Below are 23,347 nucleotides of genomic sequence, written 5' to 3' on the forward strand. Positions count from 1 at the left end.
CCTTCGGAACCTCAACTACCTTCATATTCCAGCCTTCAAAGACCTCCCGCTTCCCCTGGCTTTTGGTATGATACCCGTGTTAAGATGGTTTCCTTCCTCTGCTTTTATTCGTAAATGTGATCTTAATTAGGAGATGAAATTACTTCCACATGGAAGCCATGTGGCTTAGTATGTCTTCCCAAGAAAAAGAAAGGTGCCTGCTATGTTGCTTGCTATGTATAAGTGAGGTAAAGAAGATGAAATAGTGCTCATGTCGCCACTGCTCCTTTCACAAATAACTACCACCCATCTAGCCCTGCACGCTACTCATTCTACTGCCATGCTGGCCTTCCCTAAAACCAAGGGGCAGCAATTTGTCAAGTGTCAGAGCTGCAACAAGTGTTTTCACATCTTTTTGAGAACTATTTTGAAACCTTTGATGATGGAGTGATTATTTTTTTAGGAAAAGCACTTGAATTCTCAATCTTACTAGATGCTGCTTATGCAAGTTACTCTAGAGTAACAAGTGCAAATTTTCAGTATTTTATAAAGGAAAGAACCAGTGTATATATACCTCACTCTCATGTTGGATCATCACCCTAATGTTCAGCATTTGTTTTTTTGGCATCATTGCTAACTTTTGATGGATACCTTTGTACATAAAATTTTTACCACATTTCTATTTTTTTCCATTCTCAGTGAAATATTAGGTCTAAAGGTCTAGACATTTTAATACGGCTCTTGATATATCTACAAGTTTATGGCCAAATGCAATGTGGCCAAAAGTGAGCTGGTCAACACAGTAATGTGACTGAATAGCTACTTCCCCAAACTTGTCTACTGCTTCCCTGGTGGCTCAGACGATAAAGTGTCTGCCTGCAATGTGGGAGAACTGGGTTCGATCCCTGGGTCGGGAAGATCCTCTGGAGAAGGAAATGGTAACCCATTCCAGTACTCTTGTCTAGAAAATTCCATGGATGGAGGAGCCTGGTACGCTACAGTCCATGGGATCGCAAAGAGTCGGATACAACTGAGCGACTTCACTCTTGTCTACTGCTAGTTGTTGGTTTTTCTGGTCTCTGTAATTACACTATACCACAGGGCAATTTTCTAACTAATTATGTGCTCTAAATATTGGCTTTTTTCCCCATTCATCTAATCTCCTATTGTTAGAAAGTTAACTCATTCCATCAAATTCCCTATTGTTACACATTTAAATTTTTTCCCCAATACATCCTTCTTCAAAAATAGAAGGGAAGGATTAATTGCTGCAACATAAAAAGAAAAGGGAAAAAAACCTGGAAATCTCTGAAAAAATAGAGTTGCAGGGTGTGGGGTCAAGGGAGTTTGGTGCTTCTCTTATCAGTTTATCTGAGACAGTTTTTTAAAAAATAAATGAAGGCTATTCACCCTTAATACAGTTAGTTGTAAAACTCACCCAGTTTGTTTTTGGCTTTTTTATGGCACTTCTGACATGGGTCAGATCTACCAATCTTTTCCTTGCAATGCTTTTAATCTTAGAAAGTCTTTCCCCATGCAAAGGTCACATGAAATGTTTGCCTGTATCTTTCCAGTTCAAAATTTTTTTAATATTTAATCCTTTGATCTATGTCACATTTATTTTCCTGTGAGGTGTGAGATCAGACGCCAAACTAGTTTCTTTCTATGAATGCTTAATCAGTTGTCCCCGTTGACTTATTCTTCTGTTTTCCCCAACAGATGACCATCTTCTTTATCACGAAGTTTGCACATACACTTGATCTATTTCAGGCAGGTTCTTTTCCTGCCAGTCACAAAAAATAAGAGCCTCAGTGGAAAAAACTTTACTGGTGGACTAGCTCAGAGGCTTCAACTATGAGAGGACGATCTACTCCACAGGAGTTCTGGGCATCATCTAGCCCATCACCCATGGGGCTTCCCCATCTCATCTTCCTGCCACGACACTCCTGCTCTCACAGGGCTTTGCACTAGAGAGAAAACCCACCAGCATAGATCTGTTCTCTCCACCACTTACACCTCCATACAACTCAAGAAACTCACTGCCAGATCCACGGCCCCTGTGGGAGAACCATGCCTTCCTCTTTCGTCAGGAGACAGCATGCTTTGAGGAAATGAAAAGTAGATTTACCCATTCTTTAAAGCCAAATTCCAACTCTTATTGTTGAGAACTGGCTGATGCTCTTCAACCAAAGGGTAAGTCTTCTGTCTCCAACCCAAAGCACTCTGATTTCAGAATTCTTCATTATTTTAAAGAATTCTGATAAGGAGTGGGAAAGATTAGTTCCCATCCTTAGTGCCAAAGGTATTGTGGGGAGCATTAAAACCCTTAATTACATTTTGACATATACATGAAGTGTTACCCAAAGAGAAGACAAGGAACTCATGGGCAAAATGCCAATGACTCTGTATAGGGTGATAGTTAGAGAGGGTCAGACCACATTTTTAATTTTTATCAATAATACAGGATTACAGAAAATCTCGACCATCAAGCTGTCCAGCTGAGCAGCCTTTGTGAATATATCCAAGTTATTCTACAGTCTAGTATCAAGAGCATCCTTTTTCAAGAAGCATTTTCATTAGCAGGAACAGTCGAGTCCCTCCCCTTCTTACCTTGTGTTTGGGGGAGGGGTCATGAGGCGAGAAGAGCTAAAGAGGAAGGGAATAAAGATGCTGACAGGACTCATGGTCCCAAAATTTAATCAGAGACATGTTCATTGTGAAAGCAGACTTTGATTTCTTCACTCTTTGAGTCAGCATCTTTGCACAAAATTGGGTTACAGACATTCTAAAATATTTTGGAAAATAAAAAACAGAAAGAACAAATGCCCATCTCTTAGATGAATAATCCATCCATAATCCTACAAAAGCTACAGTACAATAAAATCACAAATGGCCCCTAACTATGCCAACAGGGAAACTTCCTATTGTTTATCTCCCATCCATGGGTAATGTTTTTCAAGGCTAAGTCAGCAAATCTATTAATCGATGCTAGGATATCCCTGACAGAGCTTTATAATGCTTTTAATCTCTATTAGTTACACTTGGTATTTACAAAGAGGCTTTAAGAGTTCTTATAAGAAAGTACATCGACATGGGAAACTATCTGGCAAACATACGATTTCATAGAGTTCTGGAGACAGACCACAGTGTGGATATGAAGCTTTGATTTTAGGTCTAAGGGGGAATTAATTATGGCACAGGGCTTCTCCCACATAATCGCCTGCAAGATGTTCTGACATAATCGCAGTGTCTGAAGACAAGTGCCTGAAGATACCCTTTTGGTGGAGATAGAAGATGGAGGCTCATTCTGAAGCTTTCCTCCATGAAAATGAGCGAAGGCATCCCCAAACTGGAGAGACACACACTCAGCAAGTTTATGTACAAGGGCTGAAGGGTGTGATAAAGGCAGACCTACTGTGCAAATAAAATGGAGCAGACCTGAGTTTGGGTCTAGGTTCCTTCCATATTGAGCCATATGACTTTTGCCCAGTTGAATTACTGCATCCTCATCTGCAACGTGATGGAGGTGGACAGCCGCTCTATCGTATCTATTGCTGCCAGACATTATGACTCAAACCCAAGTGCCAGACACCATAGGAAGAGCAGGTCTTACCTGGTCTGAAAAGCATCTCATATTGTCAGGAATTCTAGACTCATGCTTCCCTAAGAACTTCATTCACATCTTAATACCTCATGATAACCTCTCAGGAACCTGTCTCTTCCTTGATCAACCCCCAAACTTACCACGCCAACCCATCTGAATAAAAAAAGTCTCCAAAGGCTCCAAAGTATCAAATAGGGCCTCCCATCTACCCAGAAACAAGGAGAGAGGAAGTTCCCTACTATTCAGCAATAGTTCTGAGAACCTGAAGAGTTGACAAGGCTGCTGAAGGGCCAGAGACCTAGGGAAGGGGTCAGTACTTATCCCCCGTCCAGGGCAGGGGATTGTTCGTAATTCCTGGGTGAGGAGCAAGTGGTTAGCTCCTTAGCAAGATGAGGGATGGGTCAAGAATTCCCTCTTTAACATCCATCTCTCCTCTTATGCACTCTGTCTTTAAAGTTCCCATGGAAAAGAAACCCACTCTCAGCAGAAAATCTGATTTCTGTTGGGTTGTGCTGAATTGCTAAGGATCTATTAAGTCCGTGGTTAAGAGCACAAGGTTGGGAGCCAGACATCCAGTTAGAAGGCCAGTTCTGTCACTCCCTAGATGTATAACCCTGGGCGAGTTGACCATCTCATGATGCCCTGGGTCCTTCTCTCATCAGGCTGTTATGAGAATTTGACTGGACATATTTTATGTGTCTCCTCAGAGTCCCTCAGCTTCACTGGCTTCTGAGGCCTTGGCCACTTATGGAGATGCCCCTGGGTGCCATGGCTGCTGCCAGTGTTGACACCTCCAGCTACCTCAGCCCCTCCTGGTTGACTGTCAAGTTCTGAATGGCTTCCATTGCCCCCACAGGGGTGGGAACTACAGTAGCTAGAGAGTCTGGCCTGACAGACCTCCACATCTAGACTGGAATGAAGATCCAAGCTGCTGGATGGGGTGCATGGCCTCCTCAGAGGCTACCGGAAGGGCCTGGGGACAGTCTGGAAGGGCAGGGAATTAGTATCCCTGGGGCAGACTTTGGCCAAAGGGGGATGAAAGATGTTAGATGATGGAAAAATTCTTCCTCTTTCTTCCTTCATTAGAAAGTTCTGAGCTACAGTTTTCTGAACAGGCCTCCTGTGTCACCAAGCATCTGTTTTGCTTCCTGTCTCCCTCACTCCCACCGCCCTGGGTCTGCACATGAGACCTGCCTTAGGCTCTGTTTTCCAGAGAACCCAGGTAAAATCAGGAGGAAGAATAACTAATACATGTAAAATACTCAGAGCCTCACTGCGCAGCACTGTTGCCACCACCCACATGTGGCTACTGAGCACAGGAAATGTGAGTAGGAATCAAGATGTGCTCTGTTTAAAAAAAAAAAAAAAGACAAACTGGGATTTCAAAGACATAGCACAACAAAAATCTCATTATAATTTTATATTAGTTATATATTGAAATGGCAATATTTGACATAACTGACTAAAGTATATTACCAAAATTAACTTCAGCTACTTATTTTTCCTTTATGAGTGAGTCTACTGAAAATCTTAAATGACATGTGGCTTCCATTATATTTTTATTGGACAGCTCTGACTTTGAATATAGTGCCTTTTAAGCCTGAAAAAGATGTCAGCCATTTTCATTCCTCATCCCAAGAAGGTCTAGAGATTTGCTGTCTGTAAAGCCTAATGATAAAAAGGGAATGTGAGAACAGAAAGTGAGACGGATAAGGGAAAGGGGAACAAATATTTATGAATTACTCTTTCTGTGGTTAGGCACATTATATACCATGCAAATAATTCAATGACTACATCTTAATGCCCCTATTTGGCAGATGAGGAAATGAAGGTGCAAAAGTAAATTTTCCTGAGATCACAGGGGTATCAAACAATGGAACTGAAAGGCAGACCCAGGTTTGCTTGACTCCATATCATACTGTCAAAGGATTGACTCTCTAATGGTGTAGTTTAGATAATGTAGCCGAGGTGTTTTGGCATGAGTGAGGACATCCTAGAATCCCTAAATCACCCACACAGGAGAGCACCTACACTAAACAAGCTGAAAGCTGTTGCTGGACACAAATCAATCCATCTCTCCTTCTCTCTCTCCCTATCATACACCCCACCACACCCGCACTGTGGGCACATGTAACGCAAGTGGTCACGGCACATGATCACACAAACCCATGAAAACTCCTCTTATTTTGTATTTTTGCTCCATCATTCCCTGGTCCAACCCCATCACCCCAGTGGCTCTCAGTCAAATAATTAACATTCTTCCACAAGGAATAGTTACACTCACCCACCATACATGAGTTTCTGTTTCCTCCTATCCTTGCCAGCACTTGATAATATCCAACATCCTGACTTTTGTCAACTTACAGAGTGTAAAGTTGTAGATTATTAGAAAAGACATTTTTCTATGTACTGGTTAGAGGATTACCTTTTCATATTCTTCTCTGACTTCAACAGTTGGCTGGAGGATGTTCTTAAGAGCTGCTGTCCAGAGTTGCCACCAACACAAGCATCTGACTTCTCAAGAAGGCACAAATGTCTCACCTCAAAGAATGGAAGACTATGGATACATGGCTTCATTCTCCCAACTATGCTGATGCTCTGGCCTGATCACATACATCAATTTTCTGCAGATGTAACTGCTCTAAAGCTTGGAGATTTGCTTGTGCGACGAGGTCTCATGGAACCAGGACTGGTATTACAGTACGTCCTATTGTTTTAGGGATATTTTTTAAGACAAATGAGAACCGGATAGAATGAATTTAAGTTTAGCAGTCCTGATGGAGCCACATCAAGTCCAGGAGGGCAACCCAGGCAACTGTGCTTATAAAGAAAAAGAAAATCCATGTTCTACAAAAGCAGAGCAGAATTTAAATTGGGTGAAAAGCCTTTGGGATTTTATTTATAAGGGAATTTTTAATTATAATTTATTTTGATTTGTTTTATAAAGGCAAGGAGTTTTAGATCAGAATCTGACTTTCTTCTTAGAGATTTGATAATGGAATCTGTTCAAATTTGGGATATTTTAACATCTAGATATTTCTTATGCTATCACTCGGGCTTCTCACACACCACTCAACCTGGCTGCATATATTTTCGACAGGGAAATAAGATACGGAGTCAATGTGCAGCCTAGAATATGTGATGTGACCTAATGTTAAGAAAAGACTCTCTGTGCCCATTTCAAAACTTTCTGGTTAGCCCAGCTTATCCCAGACAGCGGAAGCTTGTTTTGGTGGGAGGAGGTCCAGGCTGATAAACTTCTCCTCTCCTTCCCTGAGGGGGCACTCATTGGTAAGTGTCAAATCCAATAGGCTAATAGAATGAAACACTGGGGAATATGGTGGGAGCCTCCAGACCCTTCCCTGATGTCCCCAGGAGGCAACTGCCAGCTGCTCTTTGCCCTCCTTACTCATCCCTGGGGGTGGAGGGGAGGGGGAAGGATGGTACCCTCTTGATGAGGGTAACTTGAGGAAGTACACATGCTCAGCTCACACCCTTCTGGGCTTTTCCTTTTTTCTTTCCTCTCTCTCTCTTTCTGCCATGAGATAATAAGTCTGCCTCTGAGAAGGATGTCTGTGACTATCCAGCTCTGCCTAGACACGTGTAACAAAGTGGGGAAGTAGTAGGAAGCCCCCAAGGTCTCAGACACAAGTCACTTGCTCTTCTCCAGATCTGACTAGTAATAAAGATGGTACTGGGTTTCCCTGGTGGCTCAGTGGTAAAGAATCTACCTGCAATGCAGGAGATCCAGGTTCAATCTCTGGGTCGGAAAGATTCCGTGGAGGAGGGCATGGCAACCCACTTCAGTATTCTTGCCTGGAGAATCCCATGGACAGTGGAGCCTGGCAGGCTACAGTCCATGGGGTCGCAAAAAGTTGGACACGACTGAAGCGACTGAGCACACACACATGCACAAAGGTGCTATTTGGACCTCCATCCAGCCGACTTCTCCGAGTCTACCTTGCAATTCATTCCGAGGTTGGGATGGGAAGGAGGATGATCTTCTGGTCTTTTCCTGCACCTCAACTCCCTACATCTGACTTCTGCCCAATTCTAAGTCCTCTCTGCTGCTTTGTCTGGCTGATGGACTCTTGTCAGTTAAAACCTATGAAAACATTTAATCACAGTCACCAGGAACTCTCACTCAAAACTTCTTTTGGACTAATCAGTAACAGATGGCCTTAAATCAGTACCTGATGCTGAGAAAATCCACCAGTCAAATGCCCACAGTTACTCAGAGACACTCAAAAGTCTCCAAGGCAGACAAAGATGTAGATGGGTACTGACTCCTGACAAGCTGAGCAGCCATAGCCATGCATGTGAGGCAAACTGGCCAGAGGCAGGGGTCTGAAGTGGTGGGAAAGAAGGGCCTTGTTCTGGGTTTCAAAATGGTTTCCTTCCAAATGAAGCATTTAAAATTTTCCAATTGCTATTCATAGTTGGACCAGGAAAGAAAATTTGGGGCCATCATGGTTTCCTTCCATAATGTTAAAAAATAATCATCTACATGGAAGCAAAGAGAGCAAGGGGGCCTCATGAGGGGCTTAAGGTTTCATGAAAAAGAAGGAAATTAACATTATTTTATTCTTTATTGAACCTGGAGCTTACTCAATCCATGCTGTGTTCCAAATGGAACCCCTCCAGTCTCCACGTGGATGGCTCCCACAGACAGTGATGTGAATGTACTGTATCTTTGAAATTTTGTACTGTTTTGGTTTTGATTATGCAGAGGGAGAGTAAAGGCAGAGGGGGCAGAAGAGCAATTATGCCAGGTGAAACATCTTTGATACATTCATAATTAAAGACATTAGAGAATGACACTGACAAGTTAAAAAGAGAGAGAGAGAAATTACCACGTTACAAGAAAAGCTTCACATGATAAAAATGACTGACCATTTTCATGCTTAAAACAATGGGCATAAGTTTTGAAGGCCTCCTCAAAGCCTCGTTATTCCACTGGATGCTGACGCCTGTGAATAGCACTACTTTCACTCATGCTATCTCCTTCGGACTGTCTAGGTTCTTTCCATCCTTCTTTGCCAGGCTAGTTGGCTCCAGAATTCAGGCCTGCTGTTTCTGTTCCTTCCAGGCTGGGCCGAGTCTCCTGTCTGTTCTGCCTTCCCATAAACCCGCCATGTGTACTAGCCTGGTGACCCAGCAGAGTATACTCATGTTAGCAGTGAATATGTCTGACCTTCCACCGTGCCCTTCCAGCTCCCTGAAATTTTTCCTCTTTTTCCCTCACATCTTTACAGGGTCTTACACAAAGATGGCCCCCAGTACCACACTGAACTATGGTGGCATAAATACCTTCCTGAAAAATCCCTCCTAATTTCCCAATGACCAATACAGGAGTCCTTCCAGGAATGGTGGGATCTGACAGTTTCCTTATCTTGTTTTATTAAGAGTATGTGCAATAGCCCATGGTCTGCAATGAATGGTGAAAAGGATTCCCTCTGGCTTGAAGACCACACATGCTCCTCTTTTACAGAGTCATCCCCATCCATGATTTACAGCCCATTAAAGCTGAACATTTTTAATTCTTACTTTTCTTGGAGTATCTATACCCGACCACAGGAGAATCCTTAGCGAAGCTTCAAGTAATCAGAATTCTACCTGACACCGAATTTACTCATCACATTTTAGTGTGACTTTGCTCAAACTGTTCGAAAGCCACATGATCCCAAGGATTTGTGCTTTGGTCAAAATTAAGTATGGTGTTTGTAGCTCTCAATGGTATAGCTTTATATATGCCAGTACCAGGTTTCAAAATACCAATATCCACTTCATTTAAACCCACAAGAACTCAGTTTTTAATGCAATAGGCAAGAACCTCTGAAGCTGTCCTGGTTTCCTTCACTGTGGTTAGAAAAACTCTGTACTGTGTTCTGGGAAAAGACTTCTTATATCCCAAAAGGACAAGCCTTGACAGCCAAAGAAATGATTCTAATGACAGGGAAAGTGTCGGCTCACCTTTACTGAAGGTGATACCTTGCTTTTTAGAGCTTTCATTATGCCCTTAGCCTAAATCCCTTCCTAATTTGTAACCCTCATTAGTAATGGCCAACAATGTATGGATGGTTCAGGAAATAACTTTTGGTTTAAAAGTACACTTATTCATAATTCATTTATTGGCAGAAGAGAGCTTGTTGACACCACCAGAATGTTCTAAGTGACTAGGTTGGCAGGGACATCTTAAAGGAATAAGAACATCTGGCACCCTTCGTGTGCACCAAGAATGGTATTTCTGGGGTGAATGGGCTGCCCTGGGCAAGAGCAGCCTTCTGTAGAGCTGATGTGAACAGATCCTGGCCACTGTTTATTTGAACATTCCTAACTGCAAGTGAAATGCCAGCTACGGCTGCCAACTCAGGACAAGCTCTCTGGTGTCTTCCTATTCACCAAACAAGATTAACAGACCTAACTGTGCCTGGTCTCAACACTCAATCAGAACCAAGATTTGCACTTGTCTGTGCAACAAGGCTGGTCATCTGCTTGGGCCTGTGATGGGGCAGGTCCTACAGAATGAAGGGCTTTGTGAAATGTGAGATGAGACAGGGCTGCACACAGCACCCCACCTGACCTTGCCCTCAAACTATGCTACTGAAAAACCCTGAGAGGGAGGGATGCAGGAATATGTATACAACCAAGGTCAACCTCAGGTAAAATCCGGGTCTTGGGTTTGCGTTTCCTTTCTCCCAATATTTCACATCGTCTCCTCTTGGCCCTGTTGCAACTCCACCAGGATCTGGCTGCTTCTGGTTGCCTATGCAGCCTTGCATCAAGATTCCCCCAAAAAACCAGTGCACCCCTAGCATCCCAGTCTTTTCTATAAGCCGTTAAAAGACAGGACCCCTACCCTCTCGCTTTTCTTTCCTTTTTTCTCTCCATCCACACAAGCAAAATTACTTCTCTGTCCTCCAGACTACCATGGAGGTTTTACACATTGTTGTTTTAGCATTTCTTGTATCACATGCTACTTCTGATGTTGGCCCGTTTCTCCCCCCTGCTAGACTGTGACCTTATTTGAGGACCCGCTGTATCTTATTCACATCATAGCTCAGGGCACTGTGTACTGTACAAACAGCAGGTGCCTGATGACTGAATGAACAGAACTCAAAAAGAAATGGGACCTGTGAATTAAATGATAACAGTCAGTCCAAAAATCCCCTGAATGATGAAGGCACGATGGCTGCATAGACCTATGGCAGCTAAGAAGGCTTCACTAAAGTAGAGGAGACCGGGGTTGGACCTCAGTGATGACGGAAATGGTAAAATTCTCTCCACATTTCTATAGGACTTCACACTTGCCAGTAACTTTTCCTTGAACTGCTCTGTTTCCCCCCTTGTCCTGTGTCAAAGGGAGACCAGGAGGCTCTCTGCCTGGTGTGATATTTCCTTTCCTCTCTCCCCACACTCACTCATTAAAATATTTATTTAAGATCTGAAAACGAAAATTCAGCCTGAATTTATTTAGGTGCTTGTGAATTTGTTAGGAAGAACTTTTTAAAAAAGCATTCCTCATAGCGTCTAATTAAACATGGACCATAAAAGAAAAAGCAATGGAAATAAAACCCAGAGGAAAAGGAAACTGTTGTCAGAAAGTAAGACAAAACCACATCATTAAAAATCTTAAATGCCTACAATGATCAAATTATATTAGGTTTCCATAAATTGCCTCTTAGAGATAATGGCCATCCATTTAAAAATATTTAGTATTTAATATAAAGTTGAATATCACAGTATTTTTATGAGTTCTTTTATATTTGTACCTATTTTTCTTATACTGAAAAATCCTAATTCCTAAAAATGTTAACAAACTTACTCATTTGTTTATTTCTTAATATGTACAAAACCATTTTAAAACTGTAATGCCAACATTAACAATACAAATACAAAATGAAGCTTACAACTTTATGTTTTTGCCTTTAGAATATATCCCACTCAAACTGTACACCCAGAAAACTGCTTAAAAACCCTCAAAATAAGCATTTTCTCTGTGTGGGCTGAGATGTTTACACAGATTTTTAGGTTCTTCATTTGTTTCTGCTTGGTTTTAAGGTTTGGATTTTTTCTTTTTTTTTTCCTTCCGGTTTAACTTGTTTTAAATATGTAAATATTTACATATTTCAAAATTAAAAATAAAAAGACATACTGAGAAAAGTCTCAGGTTCATCCTTAATCTCCCTCCAACCCAAAGGGAATGTTTTTCTAAATGTCCAGTTTTTAAGTCTATCACAGAGTGCTCTGCTGATTTCGAAATAAAATCAATTAACAGAGAGGCCTTTGGAAGAGAGGAGTCCTTTCTGAGCAAGTGTTGTTTTCCCTGTTTGCTCTGGGCCAGCTGGACCCTGTTACCCAGATCCCTTTGTCAGAAACCCACCGCCCCACTTGCAACCTCCCCTACTGGGAGACTAGCCAGTCTTCTTTCTCAAACTAGATTCATGAACTTGCTGTAATACTTCAAAGAAAAAAAGAAGAGTTCCTGTGCTACCTGCTTACAAGATTTATTGATTTTTAAACGCTGCCTTGAGAAGTTGTTGTTCTGGGCTTGGGAAAGAAAGAGAGGCCTCCTGTGGGAGGGGGGCAGCTTTCCCCCCATCACCAAGGGAACAGAAGGTAGCTCAGAAAGGCTAGGGGGGAGGCGAGCCGAAAATCTGGTGCCAACTCTGAAGTCGGCAAGATCTATTTCACACTGCCAATCCAATTTTTAAAAATTCACATTTCCCCTAAAAGAGCTAAATGGAAACAATGTAAAAATGTTCTAAGTCTACTGCCCAGTGTTATTGCCCAAAACCCACTGACATTTGGACAAGCTATAAAATTATTTCCTCAAAAGCTATATAAACTACATATTTTTCAATCAAATTAAGGTAGAGGGGAGACTGATGAAATTCTAGATTGATGATAAAGTGTTGCAAATAACTTTGTGCCCTTGGAGTTTCCCAGATGAAAACAAAAGCTGGCAAGTAGGGGGCAGCGGTTTCTCTCTAGTTCTGGTCTAGGAAAAGGCATGTGTGGTCACCAGCAGACTGCCACAGCCTGGGGACACCCTCAGCTCTTTGAATCAGAGGTGACAATCACAGGCTTGGTTACAGATCACGTGCCAGCCCATAACATGGGCTAATTAGTGAGCATGCTGTTTTTTGGCCCAAGGGACATGAGGTCTCCCAGTGCTGGCCAGGGCTAAACTGGGGCCCAGAAGGCAGAGAGCCCACAGGGACGCACTGAAAGCCAGTAAGTACATCACAACTCCATGTCAAGTCATGCCCTGAAACACACAGGAGAGAGATTACTGCAGACAATGAGACACCTGTCTGTGGACCCCCAAAGGGAACCATGAACCTCCAAACCTCTGCTCATTGGTCACTGTCACTGCTTGAATTTAAGAAACCTGCAGGAAACAATCTTTGTCTTGCAGAACAGCCCAAAATTCATATTTAAAGGGAAAAAAATCAATCTGGTTTCTACTTCCCTGCTTCCGAACTCCTTAAATAGTTTATTTCATTGGAAACTAGAATTTAGCTAATTTTATTGTTCTCTCAGCTTTTTAGTTAGCTTGAATTAAGCTTACTGCAGTCATTCTTAATCCCTACATTGTCGATCTTACTACTTTACCCTTATTTCTCGCAATCCAGCATTCATTTACATTTTAATTTCACTTCTGCCCCCAGCAAATATTTACTGATTGCCTTGTACTTATCAGGCACTGTTTCAGGTGCTGGGGGCACAGTGGTAATAAGATTTGAGCAAATTACATGAGATGTTTAGCAAATTCTTTTGGAAAGTGAATTTTTTAAAGTTTTGGTTATCCAATACATGAATACAGTCTGCTCATCAGAAGGAAGCTTCTTCTTGTTATGTCTGTAGGCCATGTGAATGCTGCACAAAGCTTCTGCAAAGAAGTAAAAGCAGCAACCACTTCTAGAGGCCTTACTCTACACCAGGGATTGGTTTAAGTTTTTTACCCGTATTAACCAAGTTAATCCTCCCAAGGACCCTCTGGGTCATTATAACGATCTCCATTTTACAGATGAGAAAACTGAGGCCCAGCAAGCTTACATGACTTCACTAAAGGCAGTCAGTGGTGGAACTGGCCTTGAACTCAGTAGCCTGGCTCCAGATCACCTTTTTCTGGCCCTGGTGGGGCTGAGGCCTCCTTAACGTTTGCTTCTGACACAACAGAATTTTAAACAGCAGGAGGCAAGAAGAGGCATTTGTTGGGGAAAGAATCATGTTCCAGAGAGAACTGGCAATAAATATTCCTGATTGGCTGCCTGATACAGATGGAATGGAGTTTGGAGAATTTCATACTCTCATGAAATAAACATGTGATTTTTGACCTTCCAAAAGTGACAGAAACTATTCAAAGTATCCCATTTTTATCTTTTCCCCCTTTCAGCCTTCACTTTAGATGATTCTTTCCTGGCAGAATCTTCCTCAAAATTGGCCATGGCTTCTCAAGAGCTGAAGAAATGCTCAGACACATGTAACAGGGAAAACAGGGACACATCTACCTTTGGGATTATGACAAGGTCAGTCGTACTGCTTGCAAAAGCTTCCAGCATTCTGCAATCGACTCCCTCACGGCTTCTGTGGCTGTGGGAACTGAAGTCCAGAAAGGTTAAAAGATTTGCCAAAAGCCACAGAGCTGGACCATAACATCGTCTATAGGCACCTAACCAAATCGTCCCTTGTGATAAGTAAACTCCTGTGTCTTGGATCTCAGGGGTGTTACACATGTTACAAACCATGGTCCCCAGACCACAGCATCAGCATCACCTGGGAACCAGTTAGTAATGGAGATTCTCAGGTATCATCCAGCTCTGCTGAATCAGAATCTGCATTTTAACAAGAGCCCCGAGAAACCCAGGTGAATATTAAAACTGGAGAAGCACTGGAATGGTCACTAATTCCATTTTCTAGATATTTAAGTTGTTGGGAAGGGAACTGTTGGTGACTCTTGGTTGGTTATAAGCATATCAGTGTCTTGAAAGTTATGTTCTCAGCCTCATCTCATGATTTAACTTAAAATTATCTTCCTGATGCAAAACAACCTTCAGTTTGTTTTTATGGTAGATCTAGGATTTTAAAGATCCAATCATTCTTTTGTAAGCAGATACTAAGGCTTCAGGTGTGCAAAACTACATTTCTTATTAGACCCAGAATGAATTGGTCAAGAGCCTTCTGTGTGTACAAGGATTCACACTAGTGTCTTTTCCTCAGAGCAGGTTAAAGACGTTTCCCAAATCCCAGCAAGTCCTTTTAGCATAGACCACACACAGAAATCTCAGCCAAGCTTCTGCCCAGGTTAACACAAAGTAATCAAAATAATAATAAAACAGCTACCATTTACGTGGTGCTTACAACACATCTGATGCCATTTTGACAACTTCGAGTATTAAAACTCACTTTTAAACTTTTCAGCATTAAATTTTTGAGTATTAAAAAATCACTTAGTCCTCACAGCAACCATGTGTTACAGATGAGAACAATGGAGCACAGAGAAGTTCAGTGGTTTGCCGTAAGCCACAAAGCTGGTTCATGGTGGGGATTCTAATCCAGGTCATCTATGTCTCCAGAGTCCACGCCACTAACCATAGCACCATGCTGCCTCTCAGAGTCCAAATGAATGCTGCCCAGGCTTTCAAGACTCCTTTATTCAAATGTTCTCATAATAAAGATTGATCACTTATTTAGGAGAACATAATTCACTTCAGAGATTTTACTTGACAAAGGGAAAAAGAGGCCAGCAGCTACCAAGACATTATTTCACTAAATTAAAACATTACTTCTGGTCTCTAATTCTTGGTTGGGATTGCAAGACCAGGCGGTCTGCTGCTTGGAAGTGCTTTAAAATGTCCTTCTGCCTGTAACTGGACCCAGCTCTGACGTTAAAACTGCATTATATTTTCTGTAAATGAAAAACAGTTGTTAACGCTAACGATTCATGATGTTGCTAGCTTTGATTATCCATTAAATCAGTTGTCCAATTTCTCTTTTCAGCTGCAGATAGCTCCACTTTTTTGGTAAGAGAAATCTTAAAGACAATTCCAATACACATGACTGGGCAGAGCCTTGTGCTTTGGTTGAAACAGAGAGGGCAATCCTTTGACCTTTGCCATTGGCCTCAGGACCCCCAGAAGGCCCATCCCTGGAATCCTGAAGACACAGAATGAAAACTGCCATGGGAAATGGAGTGAAGGGCCCCTCCTCCGCGCCGGCTCGGCTCTCTGAGACCCTCCATGTTCTCTGCCTTGTACCTGTAAGACCTCTCTCAGAGCTGAGAAGGAAACCCTGGATGCACAGGTGAGAAGGGTGTTGCCCAGTGCTTGGCAACGTATGAATGGATCACAGAAACACAATGAAGGGCAACTTTTTCATCTGCAAAGTGAAGCCAGAGGCCTGCCAGGGCACAGACGGCAGTCAGTTATCAATGCTTAATAGGGAGTGAAGTTTGATATGCTTTTCCTCAATCACTTCTATTTGCACTGGAAACAAGGCAAGGACACAGGACAGGAAAGAACTGCGGTTGCAGTGCAGGAAATATAAAAACCAGTAATTCCTCACTAATAATCATGACCAACATGCTAACCACAAGATGCATCCCACTGCCCAGTCACCATCCCTGTGGGTGCATATAAACAAAATTTAAATTTATTTAAATAGCATTTAAAATAGCTTTAAGGCTGGTTGCACAAAGAATTGTAAAGTGGGTCCCCATGTGTTGATGCCACTGAACAGGTTAACAGACAACCAAAAGTAGACAACAGGTAGCAAGTGGGGAACTGGAGGTCTCAGCCCCTCCCAGGTCTCCCTTTCCATCCTTTTAAACCATTTCTGTGCCACCCACCCCAAACCAATGGCCATACATAATAACTTGGGGAAAGGGAGCACGAAAGCCCAGCTCCCTTGCCTGGGGTGGGGCAGACTTATCCTCCCGAGTCCTAGTCCTCTTTGGGACTCTGCCTGAGATGACACCCTTGTTTGGCTACCTTCTCTTTCCTGTCCAGGTTCCTGTTTCTGTTCCCCAAGGGACACTCTCTTTAAAACCACTGCCAGAGGAGTGCGCACCTCTGGGTCTGCCTCTAAGAAACCTCACCTAAGAGACCACACGACCAGCTCAGTATCTAGGAACCCAGGCACCCCGGAAGCAGGTATGTGACTAACACAGTCCTGACCATACCCTTTCAGTACTGACCTCTGTCCATAAATTTAGCTGAAATTGATCTTATTCTATTAAAAGGTGGGACCCAGAAGCGAAATATAAAGTATCAGGTAAGAAGAAAGTATAAGACATAAAGGGCTTCACAGGAGGAGAAGGAGATGACAGAGGATGAGCTGAGTTGGGTGGCATCACCAACTCAATGGACATGAGTTTGAGCAAACTCCGGGAGATGGTGAAGGACAGGGAAGCCTGGCGTACTGCAGTCCATCGGGTCACAAAGAGCCGGACACAACTGAGGGACTGAACAACAACAAGAAGACATAAATGGATTAAATAAATGTTCAAGTCAATTAAAAAAAAACCCTTTCTATGATATAGCAATATATCGCCCTTACTAAGTTGAGCACAAATAATTTAAATATATCTTCAGGGAGTAGAGTCAGTTTTGGATTTTGTTTCTGAAACGCACTGTTCTAATCTAAGACTATACTATAAATGAAAGGAAGCAGACCCAATCTGCACACATATTAAGATGAATCTTGAAAACTGCTTCATTAAATTTTTTACATGAGCTTGCTTTCCTATAATTTCCCTAACTCTAAGGGTTAGCACACGGTGAAAAACTTCCAGGTTCCCTTCGGTTTGGTTTGGTTCAGTCGCTCAGTCGTGTCCAACTCTCTGCGACCCCATGAATCACAGCACACCAGGCCTCCCTGTCCAAAACCAACTCCCGGAGTTCACTCAAACTCATGTCCACAGAGTCGGTGATGCCATCCAGCCATCTCATTCTCTGTCGTCCCCATCTTCTCCCGCCCCCAACCTTTCCCAGCATCAGAGTCTTTTCCAGTGAGTCAACTCGTCGCATGAGGTGGCCAAAGTATTGCAATTTCAGCTTTAGCATCAGTCCTTCCAATGAACACCCAGGATTGAGCTCCTCTAGAATGGACTGGTTGGATCTCCCTGCAGTCCAAGGGACTCTCAAGAGTCTTCTCCAGCACCACAGTTGAAAAGCATTGATTCTTCGGCCATCAGCTTTCTTCACAGTCCAACTCTCACATCCATACATGACCACGGGAAAAACCATAGCCTTGACTAGATGGACCTTGGTTGGCAAAGTAATGTCTCTGCTTTTTAATATACTATCTAGGTTGCTCATAACTTTCCTTCCAAGGAATAAGTGTCTTAATTTCATGGCTGCAATCAGCATCTGCAGTGATTTTGGAGTCCCCAAAAATAAAGTCTGACACTGTTTCCACTGTTTCCCCATCTATTTCCCATGAAGTGATGGGACCAGATGCCATGATCTTTGTTTTCTGAATGTTGAGCTTCAAGCCAACCTTTTCACTCTCCTCTTTCACTTTCATCAAGAGGCTTTTGAGTTCCTCTTCACTTTTTGCCATAAGGGTGGTGTCATCTGCATATCTGAGCTTATTGATATTTCTCCCAGCAATCCTGATTCCAGCTTGTGCTTCTTCCAGCCCAGCATTCCTCATGATGTACTCTGCATATAAGTTAAATAAGCAAGGTGACAATATACAGCCTTGACGTACTCCTTTTCCTATTTGGAACCAGTCTGTTGTTCCATGTCCAGTTCTGACTATTGCTTCCTGACCTGCATACAGGTTTCTCAAGAGGCAGGTCAGGTGGTCTAGTATTCCCATCTCTTTCAGAATGTTCCACAGTTTATTGTGATCCACACAGTCAAAGGCTTTGGCATAGTCAATGAAGCAGAAATAGATGTTTTTCTGGAACTCTCTTGCTTTCTCCATGATCCAGCAGATGTTGGTAATTTGATCTCTGGTGCCTCTGCCTTTTCTAAAACCTGCTTGAACATCTGGGAGTTCACGGTTTACATACTGCTGAAGCCTGGCTTGGAGAATTTTGAGCATGACTTTACTAGCGTATGAGATGAGTGCAATTGTGCGGTAGTTTGAGCATTCTTTAGCATTCCCTTTCTTTGGGATTGGAATGAAGACTGACCTTTTCCAGTCCTGTGGACACTGCTGAGTTTTCCAAATTTGCTGGCATATTGAGTGCAGCACTTTCACAGCATCATCTTTCAAGATTTGAAATAGCTCAACTGGAATTCCATCACCTCCACTAGCTTTGTTCGTAGTGATGCTTTCTAAGGCCCACTTGACCTCACATTCCAAGATGTCTGGCTCTAGGTCAGTGATCATGTTATCATGACTATCTTGGTCGTGAAGATCTTTTTTGTACAGTTCTTCTGTGTATTCTTGCCACCTCTTCTTAATATCTTCTGCTTCTGTTAGGTCCACACCATTTCTGTCCTTTATCGAGCCCATCTTTGCATGAAATGTTCCCTTGGAATCTCTAATTTTCTTGAAGAGATCTCTTGTTTTTTCTAGTCTGTTGTTTTCCTCTATTTCTTTGCACTGATCGCTGAGGAAGGCTTTCTTATCTCTCCTTGCTATTCTTTGGAACTCTGCATTCAGATGCTTATATCTTTCCTTTTCTCCTTTGCTTTTCGCTTCTTGTCACAGCTACTTGTAAGGCCTCCTCAGACAGCCATTTTGCTTTTTTGCATTTCTTTTCCATGGGGATGGTCTTGGTCCCTGTCTCCTGTACAATGTCACGAACCTCCGTCCAGAGTTCATCAGATCTAGTCCCTTAAATCTATTTCTCACTTCCACTGTATAATAATAAGGGATTTGATTTAGGTCATATCTGAATGGTCTAGTGGTTTTCCCTACTTTCTTCTATTTAAGTCTAAATTTGGCAATAAGGAGTTCATGATCTGAGCCACAGTCAGCTCCTGGTCTTGTTTTTGCTAACTGTATACAGCTTCCCCATCTTTGGCTGCAAAGAATATAATCAATCTGATTTTAGTGTTGACCATCTGGTGATGTCCATGTGTAGAGTCTTCTCTTGTGTTGTTGGAAGAGGGTGTTTGCTATGACCAGTGCATTCTCTTGACAAAACTCTATCAGCCTTTGCCCTGCTTCATTCCGTGCTCCAAGGCCAAATTTGCCTGTAGAGTGCACTTATTCTGATACCTCTGAAGCAAGTCCATCCCATGAGATGGGGACTGTGAAAAACTCTGTGAGAGTTGAAGACCCAGAGTGGTCCAGTCTCGTGTCACAACGCACCTCAGCTCTCACAAACACCCCATGGCATGGCTTACCTTGATTCCCAGGGCTTCTCCAGAAATAACAGCAACAGTCACGCCATCTTGACTGGGTTTAGGGATTTCGTCACTTTTCAGTTCCTGGTACTGAGGCTTCACCATCTTCTGTGAGCTCCTCAAATTAACCCACAGTTGTAGGCCATGGACTGGCTCCTCTGAGCAAGGCATCTCGGCATGCACAATACCCTGGCCTGCGGTCATCCACTGCAAATACCAGAGCGACAAGAAGGAAGTGTGACCTGGCCTGTAATGAGCCAGAAGGTGGGATGATTACACCCCAGTAACTAAGCCTTACAAGTGCTGCTTTCCAAGTTCCCAGGCACCATGAGGAATAACAAAATGACAGTGACAACTGCTGGGGCCCTTTCTGGTTTTCCAAACGCATCCCATGCCTCCGAGTGTGAAATCAAAGCATCAGCTCGGGCATTCACAGAGGGGGAAGAACCCCCCCTCTGGCATCTCTGAGTCTCAGGTTGCCCTCTGAGATGGGAAGTTGCAGGCAGAGGGTAAACTGGGGAGGGATCTCAGGAGATGCATCTTAATCAGTGAGAAAAGCAGGAAGGGGCACGAAGAGAAGCCAAATCACCAATGCAGCTACAGTGGAGGCCTCAGCTGATCCAGCAGGGAGCTCTGGAATTGAATGAAACTTTAGAATTGTCCCAGATGGAGGCTCTTCTATCCTCACATCAACAAACCCTCAAGTGTGGGCCACGCTACAGGAGGGAGCACCACCTTGGGAGAGGTCCTGCCCTGGGCAGAGGGCCGTTGCCTGGGGCAGGATGGAGGACGGGCGCGTGGTACATGTGGAGGCCCACAGACTCCACCACACCCCAGACAGCTGACTTGAGTCAGTTGGCTCGACTCTGTTAATGGAGTCCTCACTACCTGGAGAAAGTTACTGCCTCCACTGCTGTGCAGATCTTGCATGCCTTCATTTCCTTCTTAGTTAGTAGGAGCATATGACGGGCCAGCCCCAGATGCCAAGCTTAGGATCTGGAAATGAAGAGCTAGAAAACAACAGGTAGGTCTCCTGTCTGTCTCAGCTTGGCTTCTCCTGCAGAAGATCCTAAGACAGGATCAGTCTCCAGTGCAGGGAGTTCATCTGGAAAGTGTTGCAGAAAGAAAGGAAGAGCCAGACAAGAGAGAAAGCCAAAAAGGGGGTTAATGAGCAGGTTGCATCTGTGGGCACCTGAGGCTCAATCCTGCTGGGATCCATGCCAAGGCACATTAGAACTCCTGCATGGAGAGTGGAAGAACCCACTTCTGGGGTCACAACCAGTCAGAGCTACACTTTACGTTCTGCTCTGGTGAGATGTTACTGTTGACTTTTGGGCCATGACTCTTTGCCCTTTTGCTTTTCTGCCTTTCAATCTCAGTTCAGTTCAGTCGCTCAGTCGTGTCCAACTCTTTCCGACCCCATGGACTGCAGCACGCCAGGCTTCCCTGTCCATCACCAACTCCCAGAGTCTACTCAAACTCATGTCCATCACATCAGTGATGCCATCCAACCACCTCATCCTCTGTCATCCCCTTCTCCTCCTGCCTTCAGTCTTTCCCAGCATCAGGGTCTTTTCCAACGAGTCAGTTCTTCGCATCAGGTGGCCAAAGTATTGGAATTATAGCTTCAGCATCAGTCCTTCCAGTGAATATTCAGGACTGATTTTCTTTAGGATTGACTGGTTGGATCTCCTTGCAGTCCAGGGGACTGTCAAGAGTCTTCTCCAACACCACAGTTCAAAAGCCTCAGTTCTTTGGTGCTCAGCTTTCTTTATACTCCAACTCTCACATCTAATTCCCTGATAGCTCAGTTGGTAAAGAATCCTCCTGCAATGCAGGAGACCGCAGTTCTGTTCCTAGGTTGGGAAGATCTGCTGGAGAAGGGAAAGAGCTATCCACTCCAGTATTCTGGCCCGGAAAACTCCAAGGACTGTACAGTCAATGGGGTCACAAAGAGTCGGACAGGACTGAACGACTTTCACTTTCAATCTTGTGTTCACTGAAATGCCACAATTCAAATATTTGCAGCTGTCATCCCACAAAATATGTAAATAATCCCAGAAAGTACCTGATATAGAGTCCAGGCTTATAAAAACTGACCAAAATGACCCAAGCGCTCCCTGGGAACTTTAACTATAACATGTGTCCAACAGGGCTAGTATGGTGCCAGGGTTTGGGTCATATTCTTAAGTGATAATACCTACCCTGAAAATGAACTGGAAGATAGAAAACTGTCTCAAAGACAGCAGAGAGATCTAGAAAGATGAAGACAGAAACTGGAGCAGGGAATGTGGCAACTGGGTCATTGTGAGTGACCAGGACCTGGACAGCTTCAGGAAAGGTTTGGGGGCAGTGTTGAGAGGCCAACCCTGACTTCAATGAGTGGAGGATAGGGTGGAAAAGAAGGAAGCTGAGGCAGTGACTCGTGATTACTCTTTTGAGAAACATAATAAAAAGACTTATGTGAGAGCTAAAAAATGACTGTGGGGGGTTTAGGGAAGCATGAGAGAAGAACACAAGGGCCCTGCACAAGTTTCCAGGTGGAGTGCAAGGAGCCATAGGAAGGGAGAAGTCCAGGACATAACAGACAGAGCAGGAACGCGAGAAGGTACCAGACGTGGGTGGGGTCATCAGCAACAGCCAAAGACTATGGAATCATCAGCCATTCCTCGTCCTGGCCATACCTGCAGGTCTCCTGGGTTCAGCTGACCAGTGTGTCCGCAGAAGTCTTCATGGGCCATGCTGCCCCCTTCCAGGAGATAAGATACCTTTCGGGGGGAACAGAAGAAAAAATAGGTGTTGGAGAGCTGTGAAGAGTTGTTCACTTTTTCCATTAAAAATGTGTTTAGGAAAACTTGCCAGGTGAGCTGAGGGGATGGACCTCAGTTGACAGGGCCCTGCTAGGCCAGCCAACACCTTTGAGAGATTTTCAACTGGGAGCCCCTTCCTCCAGGCAGAAGCAGCCCTGAGCAAGCAGAGCCCCTGGCTGGGTGAGAGGGGCTCCAGAGCTCAGGGTGAAGAGAGGAAGCTCCTACTGAGACAGCAGGAACCCTGTTACCGAGACCACTCTGACAGAGGTGTGTGGGAGACAGATATCAGACCTCCACACCTTCCTCTACAAGCTGACTGGAGAAATCCAGAGGACCAGGCATACACACTCACAAAATTGTTCAGTAAATGCTGGCAAGATATGTCAAATGATTTCACAGAAATTCAACTTGACTTTTCTAGAGGCGTGTCTGTATTAAATCTAAAAGCGCTGTCCAAGCTGAAATTCTGAATTGTCCATCAGGGGAGCCACTAGCCACAAGTGGCTAAGTTTAAAGTAATTAAAATTAAACAAAATGTAAGATTCAGATCCTCAACTGTACTAGTCACAGTTCGGGTTGTACAACAGCCCTACTAATGGCCACCATAGTAGGACAGTGCAGATGATAAAGCATTTCCATCT

The 23,347-nt window shown here is 43.5% G+C and overlaps 1 protein-coding gene across 5 annotated transcripts in view; it reads right to left on the bottom strand.

The window, feature by feature from the left end:
• Nucleotides 1-23,347, bottom strand: part of PIR (pirin) — a 151,734-nt gene that overhangs the window by 39,869 nt on the left and 88,518 nt on the right. For all 5 annotated transcript variants that reach the window (XM_055438187.2, XM_055438185.2, XM_055438182.2 and 2 more), the window contains 2 exons: nt 22,581-22,664; nt 19,897-20,103 (listed from right to left, as the gene is read on the bottom strand). In XM_055438187.2, the coding sequence (XP_055294162.1) occupies nt 19,897-20,103; nt 22,581-22,664 (291 nt within the window). The remainder of the gene's footprint in view (nt 1-19,896; nt 20,104-22,580; nt 22,665-23,347) is intronic.

Source organism: Moschus berezovskii, chromosome X (assembly GCF_049115385.1).
Source record: "Moschus berezovskii isolate FMDL1 chromosome X, NW_MosBer_1.0, whole genome shotgun sequence".
Lineage (NCBI taxonomy): Eukaryota > Metazoa > Chordata > Mammalia > Artiodactyla > Moschidae > Moschus > Moschus berezovskii.